Source organism: Elephantulus edwardii, unplaced genomic scaffold, assembly GCF_000299155.1.
Source record: "Elephantulus edwardii isolate Elephantulus edwardi_28Jun2011 unplaced genomic scaffold, EleEdw1.0 scaffold00067, whole genome shotgun sequence".
Lineage (NCBI taxonomy): Eukaryota > Metazoa > Chordata > Mammalia > Macroscelidea > Macroscelididae > Elephantulus > Elephantulus edwardii.
The window spans coordinates 2,689,478-2,699,904 of NW_006399817.1; the positions used below are offsets into that span (position 1 = coordinate 2,689,478).

At 35.8% G+C, this 10,427-nt stretch overlaps 1 protein-coding gene across 1 annotated transcript; it reads right to left on the bottom strand.

Moving 5' to 3' along the window:
* Window positions 1–430: 430 nt before the first annotated feature.
* Window positions 431–1,369, bottom strand: LOC102848269 (taste receptor type 2 member 7-like). Its single transcript, XM_006888407.1, has one exon. It carries the CDS (start codon window positions 1,367–1,369, stop codon window positions 431–433), a length of 939 nt encoding a protein of 312 aa, XP_006888469.1.
* Between the last annotated feature and the right edge of the window lie 9,058 nt (window positions 1,370–10,427).

The following is a 10,427-nucleotide window of genomic DNA, read 5'->3' on the forward strand; positions in this document are numbered from 1 at the left end:
CAAGATACTATTACATTTGTTCAGACTAAGTCATACAGCTTTGCATTTGTAGAAGTTATTTAGAACTATGGAAATGCCCTCAAATCGTCTATTGTGTTAGATATTAACTTATATTTGTTTAAAAATACTTTTAAATCAAATATTTACCTTAAAAAATAGCTCTGAAAAAAATAGCTCGGAAAGGAGGCAAAAAGGAAAATACAAGTGCTGTTATTATTGTTCTGTGCCATTGAGTCTACATACATGTATTTATATATATGGAGAGAGCAAATAAATGTCCTCTCTAATGAGCTTCTGTAAATTATAAGTAAATTTTAAAATAAACTAAACATATGAAACAAATATTAATACAAGTTTTCAAGATAATTAAGAGACATCTTGACTTCTTTTGTTTTTCCAAAAGAAAGCTTTTTTCACATCTGTGTATGTGTTAGAATTTTCTTCTTTTTAGCATATGTTTCATTTTCCACAGAACTCTTAAAGATGTTTGTCTTAATTTATGGTTTCTGAGAATTAGAATATATGAGTGGCTTGAAGGACAAAGTAGAGCAATCAACTCACCCACTATCACAGCTAATTCAGTCTCTGGCATAAAGTAGCTAGAAGTGGCCACAAGAAAGGCCAAACAATAGGCAGTGAAGAGGATGATGTAGGAGATGACAGTTTTCATGGCTTCTACATGGGCAGCTGTGCTGGGGTCTCTCCACCCTGTGGCATTTAGCTTCATCTGTCTGTTATGTCTCCATAGGGAGAGGATCAAGAGGAGAAATGAGACCAAGGATACTGAAATGGGGAATAGGGTTAACAAGTTGAGAACAACCTTGGTAGAAGCATGTTGAACTTTATTTACTCTGCATTTCAAAGTTGAGTTTATTTTCCACTTTACCTTGACACAATTCCTGAAATCATCATTCAAATTCTTCGTTACTGGAAGGCTGATAAATACAGACAGCATCAAGCTCCCTAGCAGAAGCCAGAGAATCATTTTGTCAATTTTCCATTTCATCCAAAGGAATAGAGGATGGAAAAAATTAGCTATCTTGAGGAAATAGAAAATGCTTAGGCAGGTGGCAAACCAGACACTTAAATGGTTGGTTAGTGTCCAGAAGAAGTCAATGATTTTCATTTGTTTACCCATGGCGTAGACATCTGGATACAACACCAATATAAAGCAATCTAGTAGTATTGTGCACAACAGACACATTCTAGATATGGCAAGACTTGTGAGGATTAAATCGATGGAGGCAATCTTCCTGTTTTTAAACAAGTCTATACAGTTTACCAATGCAATGAATGCATTCCCTAACATCCCCACTGAAAATTCTCCAGCTACTAAGAGGATTAACATGCTGTCCACTTTACCTGGCATGTTTGGATAGAAAAATGTTCTTTGTTTCTAGTTGACCTGTTGCAGTCTGATGTCTACACCTGCTTCTTAGATTTTTCTATAAGTTTCTTTACCTCTTTTCTTGTAGTCTGTCTTATGATGGAGTCTGGAACAATAAATGAAGACAGTAGCTATCTTTATTAACTCCTGTTTAGTCTTGATATACAACATACCTGGTGATCCCTGGGCTGGACACTGCAGGTCCATTTACTTTCTCAGCAGCTTGTACCTTTCCACAATTGGCTTAATTTAGGCTGAGCTACTGTTTGTTAAGATGCAAATAGGAATTGCTTCCGTTCATGGATGATCTGTACTATATTTCTGAGGCTATTTTAAAAATCTATTTTGGATTCATTAATCTGTAATAGTGGCCTTACTAGTGCTGACATATTTAGCAAATATGAACAGGACACCTAGTTAAATTTGGATTGTAGATAAAGAATGACATTCTTATTTACGGATCATGTGAAATTAATACTTATGTGAAGTGCTGAAATACAAATTAACTGGGTGTCTTGTACTTCATCTGATAAATCCACACCTCAAGGATCTGCTAGCAATTAGAAAAAGCAAAATACGTTTACTGAGAAATCTTCCTTTTTTTGATAAGAAGTTATACATATTATTAGTATAGAATCTGAAGTTTGATTTCAAATTTAGAAGTTTACCAGTTTATAATTAAATATGGATGGCTTGGTTCTAAAAGAAGTGCTTACACTAGTTTATTTTGCTTATTTAGATAAGTGATCAGCACAAAATATCTTGAAACAATGCATTTCCCTTTTCTTTCTTGTTTTGTTCTGTGTTGCTCACCTTCTCACTCTGTATTGCCCTTTCTTTAACAGGCTAGTCCTAGAGAGAGTGAAACTAAGGTGCTCCTCCGAGGCAAGGATTCTGAAGTTCCGTCTGACAAACTTTGGGCATGTTGCAAGAATTGACCAGTCCTTGGAGAGGGACATTGCAAGAGAGGAAAACTTGGATGAGATGGATTGACTAAGTGACCAGGGTAATGGAGATGCATGTGTAGAAAATGATGAGGTTGGCTCAGGACAAAGTAGGGTTTAGAGCTATTGTACATATAGGATCGATGTGAGTAGCAAGCAACTCAGCACAATTAATAACATTATCTAATCAACGATTTTCCTTTCCCTCCTTTTTCTGGTAACACCAAAAGATGTTTCTTTTGGGTTATAAATTTTTCTTGAGTTTTTATAATAGTGGGTAAATATAATACTTGTCCTTTTTTATATAATTTGTTTTATTTTATACTGGTTTATTACAAAGTTCATTTGCATTGTTTTTCACACTGAATCTTTCCTATTTCCTTAATCCACTCCTTTCTCCACCCTTCAAATTATGCAATCCTACGATTACACAAACACCATACCCCTCCACCCTCCACCCATTCTCACCCCTCTGCTTCCAACCTCATACGTGTTTTAATATTTGTCTATTTCTACAAATATGGTCTTATGCAGTATTTGTCCTCACAGTACTGAGTTAGTTCACTTTAGCATAAGGCTCTCCTGTCCCTTGAAAGTTAGGTAGTTATTTACAAAATTATTGCTCCTGCAAGCTGTGTAGAATTTCATCATGTAAATGTACCATTATTTCTCAATCTATTTGATTGTGGTTGGACATTTGGACTATTTTCATGATTTTGAGATGATGAATAACACTGCTATGGACATTGGTGTATAAGTTTCCATTTGTGCTTTTGCACTCTTTTTCTTGGGGTATATTTCAAGTAGTAGAATAGCTGGCTCAAGTGGAATTTCCATATTCAGCTTTCTGAGGAAGCACCAAACTGTCTTCCAGAGTGGTTGGACCATATTACAATCCCTATCTCACCACATCCTCTCCTGTATTTATTACTTGCTGTCTTGTTAAACTTTGCCATTGCTACTAGAGTGAGATGGTGGTTTTGATTTGCATCTCTTATATTGTCTATGATTTTGAAAACTTCTTCATATGTCTACTGGCCATCGGAATATCTTCCTCTATGAAAATTTTTTCTATGTCTTTTGCCCATTTTGTAATTGTGTAATTGTGTAACTTTTGATATGACAACCTTGTCTGAAATGATATTGTCAAATTTCCCCCCTCCCCCCAGTCATTAGGTTTTCTTTTCACTCTGTTTGATGTACATGGGGATTTAATCTTTAGAAGGTCCATTTATTAATTTTATTGTCTCCAGATTGTGCATTTCTGGCTGTATTTGGCAGCCTCTTTATACCATAGACCAGGCCATCTAAGCTTGATCCCAGTTTGTCTCTGATGGCCTTTATGGTTTTAGGCTTTACTCCCAAGTCTCTGATCCACCTTGAGTTGATTTTGGTGTATGGTGTGAGATATGGATCTTGTTTCAGCTTTCTGCAGGTAGCAGGTCTAGCTTTCTCAGCACAATTTGTTGAAGAGGTTGTTATTTCCTCATTTGATAAGCTTTATTTCCTTGTTGATTATCAGTTGATCATAGATAGCTGGGTCCATTTCTGGGTTCTCAATTCTGTTCCTTTGGTCTAGGTGACTGTTGTTGTGCCAGTACCAGGCAGTTTTGTTTACTACTGCTGTGTTGTAGATTTTGAGCTCAGGGAGTGATATGCTTCCCACTACATTTTTGTTTTTCACAAGTGCTTTGCATATTTGGGGTCTCTTTCCAAATAAATGAGACAATTTCCCTTTCTATCTCCTTAAAATTAATTTGGTATCTGTATTGGGATTGTGTTGAATATGTAGATTGTTTTTGGTAGGATTTTCATTTTCACAATATTGAGTCTTCCTATCCATGAACAGGGAACATTTTTCCATTTATTTAGATCTTTTGTTGTGTCTCACAGATATTGTAGTTTTCTTTGTACAGGTCTTTTGTTTCTCTAATTATCTTCACTTCCAAGTATTTCAATGTGTGGTTGGCTTTTGTAAATGGTATTGCTTTCTTGGTTTCCTCCTCTGAGTTCTCTTTGTTACTGTAGAGGAATCCCACTGATGTTTGATTGTTGATCGTATATCCTGCCACTCTACTAAATTGGTCTACTAGCTCTAACAGTTACTTTGTGGACTGCTAGGAAAACAAGCAGATTCATCTGGAAAGGGTCAAACCGGGCTGCTCCTTGGAGGCAAGGATTCTAAGCCTCCGTCTAACATACTTTGGACATGTTGCAAGGAGGGACAGGTCCTTGAAGAGGGACATCATGCTTGGTAGGGTGGAGGGACAGCGCAGAAGGGGAAGGCCCCCTATGAGGTTGATTGATTCAGTGGCTGGGGTAATCGGGATGGGTGTGTCGGAGACGGTGCGATTGGCACAGGACAGCAGAGTTTAGGGATATTGTACATAGGATCGCTATGAGTCGCAAGCAACTCGGTGGCACACAACAACAACAACAACAACAACAACATCATATCATCTGCATACAGTGATAGCTTAACCACCTCTTTGCCAAGCTGGATGCCTTTTATGTCCCTCTCTGGTCGTATTGCCCTGGCAAGCACTTCCAATACAATGTTAAATAATCTAGTCCCAATTCACAAGGAAAATTTTCATTTTTTTTTCCATTGAGAATGATAATGGCTTTTAGTTTTGCATATACATTTTCACTATTTTGAGGAAATTCCCTTCTACTGCAATTTTATTGAGTGTCTCTATCAGGAAGGGATATTGGATTTTGTCAAATGTTTTTTTTCGGCATCAGTTGCTAAGATCATATGGTTCTTGTTATTTACGTTGTTAATATAGTGAATTATGTTGATTGTTTTTCTTATATTGAATCATCCTTGCATACCTGTTATGAATCCCACTTGGTCATGCAGAATTACTATTTTTTTATGTGCTTTTGGATTCTATTGGCTAGGATTTTGTTAAGGCTTTTTACATCTATATTTATGAAAGATATTGGTCTATAGCTTTCTTTCTTGGTAATAACTTACCTGGTTTTGGTATCAGTGCTATGCTTGCTTCATAAAATTACTCTGGAAATGTTTCTCCTGTTTCCTATTTTTTAAAATACTTTAAGTAGAATTGGTGACATCCTCTCTGAATGTTTGGTAGAATTCAGCTGTGATTCTATCTGGTCTAGAACTTTTTTTATGGGGATGTCTGTTTATGACCTGTTCAATTTCTTCTTTTGTGATGAGTCTGTTCATTTGTTCTACATCTGTTTGGGCCAATCTGAGTAGGGCATGAGTACCAAAGAATTTGTCCATTTCATGTAGGTTTTTTAATTTATCACAGGATAGCTTTTAATAGTATTCCAATATTATCTATTTAATTTCATCTGGTTCTGTTGTGATGTCACCTCTATCATATCTTAATCGAGTTATCTGTGTCTTCTCTTTTTTAAAAAAATTATTAAGTTTGCAAGTGGTTGTCAATTTTATTGACCTTTTAAAAAACCAGCTCCTTATCTTATTGCTGGTTTCAATTGAATTTATGTTTTCTGTCTCATTGATTTCAGCTCTTGTGCTTATAATTTCCTTTCTTCCTGAGGCTATAGGATTAGATTGTTGTTCTTTTTTTGTTGATGAAGAAGTTGAGTTGCATTATTGATTTTTTTTTTCTTTCTTCCTTTCTTCCGTTTGGGTCTATTGCTATAAACTGGCCCCCACTGAGGACTGCCTTAGCTGCATCCCTGAGGTTTTGGTACCATGTATTTTCATTTGTTCAAGAAACTTTTTTTAAATTATCATGTTCTAGCAGCATGTTATTTAGCTTCCATATGGATGGTTTTTAAGCTTTAACCTCCTGTGGTTAATTTCTAGCTTTATGGCATTGTGGTCCGAGAAAATATTTTGTATTATTTCAAAGTTTTTTAATTTGCTGAGGCTTGCTTAGTTTCCTAATATATAATCAGTCCTGGAGAATGTGCTGTGTACATTTGAGAAGAAAGTGATTTGAATTTTAGTTGGGTGCAATACCTTGAATAGATCAACAAGATCAAGTTGGCTGATTGTATAGTTTAGATCATCTGCACCTTTCTAAATTTCTTTTTGAGTTGATCTACCTTTCTGTGATAGAGATGTGTTGAAGTCATCTACCACTATTGTAGTGCTATTTCTTTCTTCAATTCTGTTAACCATTGTTTTATGTACTTTGCTATTCTGTCATTTGATGCATAAATGTTGACGAAGGTTCTGTATTCTTTATCTATTGTGCCTTTAATCAGTATGTAATGCCATTCCTTATCTTTGATGATGGTTTTCATTCTGAAGTCTATTTTATGAGTTTAACATTGCTCCACCTGGTTGATTTTTGTTTGTTTGTGGTTTGTTTGTTTGTTTTTTTTTTTGTTGTTGTTGTTTTGTGGCTGCCATTTGCTTGGCATATTTTTTCCCAGCCTTTGATTTTGAGTCTGTCTCTCTCCTCAGTTTTTGGATGTGTCTCTTGTAGGTAACATATTGGTGGGCTTTGTTTTTTTTATCCATTCTGCTATTGTTTTTCTCTTAATTGTTGCCTTTAGTCCATTCACATTAATGTGATCATTTTCAAGCCAAGTTTTATTGTTGCTATTTTCCTATGTTTCTTTTTCTGTTGTCTCTGGCTATTATGGTTCATCCATTATTCTTTGGCATCTCCATGGGAAGCTCTGTACTTAAAATTTCTTGTCGTTTTGTCTTGTTCTTATATATTCCTGAAGCTCCTTGTTTTCTGGAAAGGACCTAGTTTCTCCGTCAAATTTGATGGAGAGATTTTTCTGGATATAGAATCCTTGGCTGGCAGTTGATTTCTTTCAACTTTCTGTGTATGTTATCCTATTGTCTTCTGGCTCACATGGTTTCTGCTAAGAAATCAGAACTTCCCTTTGTATGTAATTCTTTGTTTTTCTTGTGCTGCTTCTAGTATTCTATCCTTATAATTTGGAAAATTTGACTATGCTATGTCTTGATGTTTTTCTTTTTGGATCTAGTCTATTTGGTGTTTGATGTGCTTCTTGAATGTGGGTTTCCTCATTCTTCAGAATATCTGGAAAGTTTTCTTTTAGTACTTCTTCCAAAGTTTTCTCAGTGATTTTTCCTGTCACTCCCATGTTCTTGAATTATAATTAATAGATTTGTTGTTCTTTTTAATGCCATCTTACATGATTATAATGTTTTCTTCATTTTCTTTACGTCTCATTTCTGATTTTTCTTCCAGTAGGTTTCCAGTGAGGCTCTTGTCTTTCAGCTCACTGACTCTCTGTTCCATCTCCTCAGTTCTACTTTTTTGTCCCACCAACATGTCAGACACATCTGCCATTTTGGTCTTAATATTGTGGATTGCATTTTCATGCTTTTCTGTTATTTCCAGTACCATGTTTGCTATACCTTCTCTGTCTTGTGATAATTTTTTAGGTTCTTGTACTTCTTCTATACTATCAAATATTTCTTTCATCTTTTGCATTTTCTTCCATAGCTGATTAAGTTGCTCCTCATAAATAAATTCCTTCTGAATTGCTATCTCTGGAGTAGTTGCTCTCGTAATGGTTCCTTTGTTTCTTCCATTATTTGTATCTTCTTCTGTAGCAGTAAAAATAACTTCACATCAACATATTTCTTCTGGTTTTCTCTATATGAGGTATTCTTTGGGTGAGCTTTTTTAGTAGAGGGATTATTTTGTTTGTTTATGATGATTGAGGTAGATTATTGCTTTCCTGACATCATATGAATCTTTTCTTAGTATACGTTAGTTTGTTGTAACTATATCATGTCCCAGGGTATGGCAACGTTATGTGAAGGACCTATACATTGGTGCTTTTCTCTTCTATCCCTAATGTGAGATGACTGTTGGCTTCTAGAAAGCATGGCTCCACTTGATCTCTTCCACTTGACCTTAAGACATACCACACAACTACCTAGATAGCAGTGTTCAGTGCCAAAGTACCTCTCTTCTCTACTTTATGAGAAGTCCTCTATTTTATGGAAGGTCCTTGAGTTCATTCTTGTACTAGTTGCAGGTGATGTCTTGACACGATTTTGGATATTGATGATATTTTTTTGATACAGTGACTAGGGTAATGGGGGTAGGTGTGTGGAGTCAGTGAGAGCGGCTCAGGACAAGATACACTTCAGAACTATTGTACATAGGGTCATTGTGAGTTGCAAGTGACTTGACTGACTTATAACAATGACAATACTGTGAAAGGAAACAGATCATTATGATGGTGGGAGGTGGGCTTTGGTGATGGGTGTTTCCCAGTCCAAGGCATGGTGGGGTGGGCTCAAGGGGGGGTGGGGCATAAATCACCTGTGAAAGGAGACAGACCAATATAATATTTTTCCTTTCATAATTATTTCACTCAACATTATGTGCTCAAGCATCATCTACATTTTTAAAAGCTTCTTGCTGTCTTTGTTCTTTAATGTTGTAATATTACTTATGTGTATTTACCACAGTTCGCTTATAAATTTATTTGTTGATGGGCACGTTAGTAGATTCCATCTCTTGAACAATGCATGCTTTTGTGAGTTAAATGACATATAATGGTTACTTAGTTTGTGATACAGGTATTCTGGTGGTTACATGTAGTGTTACATGTAATGTGTTACATGCAGTTACATGTAGTTACATGTAGTGTGTTACATGTTGGGCTATCAATCAAGATATTGGTGTTTTCAATACATCAACTGATCTGTGAGCTAGAAATGAAGTAGTCTGCTTCCATTAGGATTTATAATATTAAAAAAAATAATAAAAGTATTTATGCTCTTTCTAACATTGGATTGAATTGAGAGACTGAAACATTACTATATCTAGTGGAAATTACACATGGATATTGAAGCTCAATCTCAAGAACACAAAGATTTTCATCATTGGGCCAATGCCAGCATCAAGATAGTTGGAGAAGAGATTGAGATTATTAGCATCTTGCTTAGCTGCACAATCAACACTTTAGGTACTGGTAGACAGGAAATCAAAAGATGAATTTCACTGGGAAAATATGCTGTCAGGGACTTCTCAAGAGTACTGAGGAATAATAATGTCAGTCTAGAGACTAAGGTGTACCTGATCCAAGCCATTGTTTTTACACTTACTTGCTAGGCATCAAAGAGCTGAGCAATGAATAAGGATGCTAGAAGAAGAATCAATGCCTTTGAGTTGTGGTGCTCGAGAAGAGTATTGAATGTATCATGGGCTGTCCAGAGAACAAATAGATCTGTTCTGGAGAGGATGAAACCACACCTCTCCTTGGAGGCAAAGATTTTAATGCTCTATCTCATATACTTCAGGCATGTCACCAAGAGGTACCAGTTTTTGGAGAAGGACATCTTACTTAGAAAGGTGGAGCGACAGCTCAGGTGAGGAAGATCCTAGAAAAGACGGATTGACATAGTAACTGGAGTAAGGGGTTGTATGTGTGTCAGAGACTGTCAGATTGGCTCAAGATAGGGCAGGGTTCAGAGCTATTGTATATAATAGTGTCAATATGAGTTGCAAGCAACTTGATCACACGTAACAACAGCAATTCTTTATCACCACTCTTAACAAAATAGCAGTTCTAGTCAGAGTAATAAAGCAAGAAAATGAAATAAAATACGTTCAAATTAGGGAGAAAAAAAGAAGTAAAATTGTCATTTTTTATAGATGCTATGATCCAACAATAGAAAATCCCAAAGATTCAGCAAGAAAATTACTGAAAAGTGTCAGCAACAAGGTAGATTAAAAATATCAGTATATAAAAATCAGTAGTATTACTATACAGTAACAAAGAAAATGGAAAAAAATAAGGAAAATATGACCATTTATTAATACATCCAAAAGATTAAATTGTTCTGTTGTTGTTATGTACCATTAAGCCAGAATTTACCCATAACTAATCCACCCTAAGGAGGGGCCTTAAAGGCAGGAGGAAATTGCCTATCTTTCTCATGTAAAAAGATGAAATAATTAGGAATAATCTAACTAGACTTTCAAAAGAACTATACCACTAACGAATGCTACAAGGAACGAAAAGCAAACTACATTATCATGAACTTGAAGACTTAATATTGTCTTCCAATTTTGAAAATGTCAATACCTTCAAAATCCATCTCTCTCTCTCTCTCTCTCTCTCTCTCTCTCTCTCTCTCT

Bases quoted from the DNA above. Each gene is read 5' to 3' on its own strand.
- LOC102848269 (XM_006888407.1), bottom strand. From the start codon at position 1,369: ATGCCAGGTAAAGTGGACAGCATGTTAATCCTCTTAGTAGCTGGAGAA.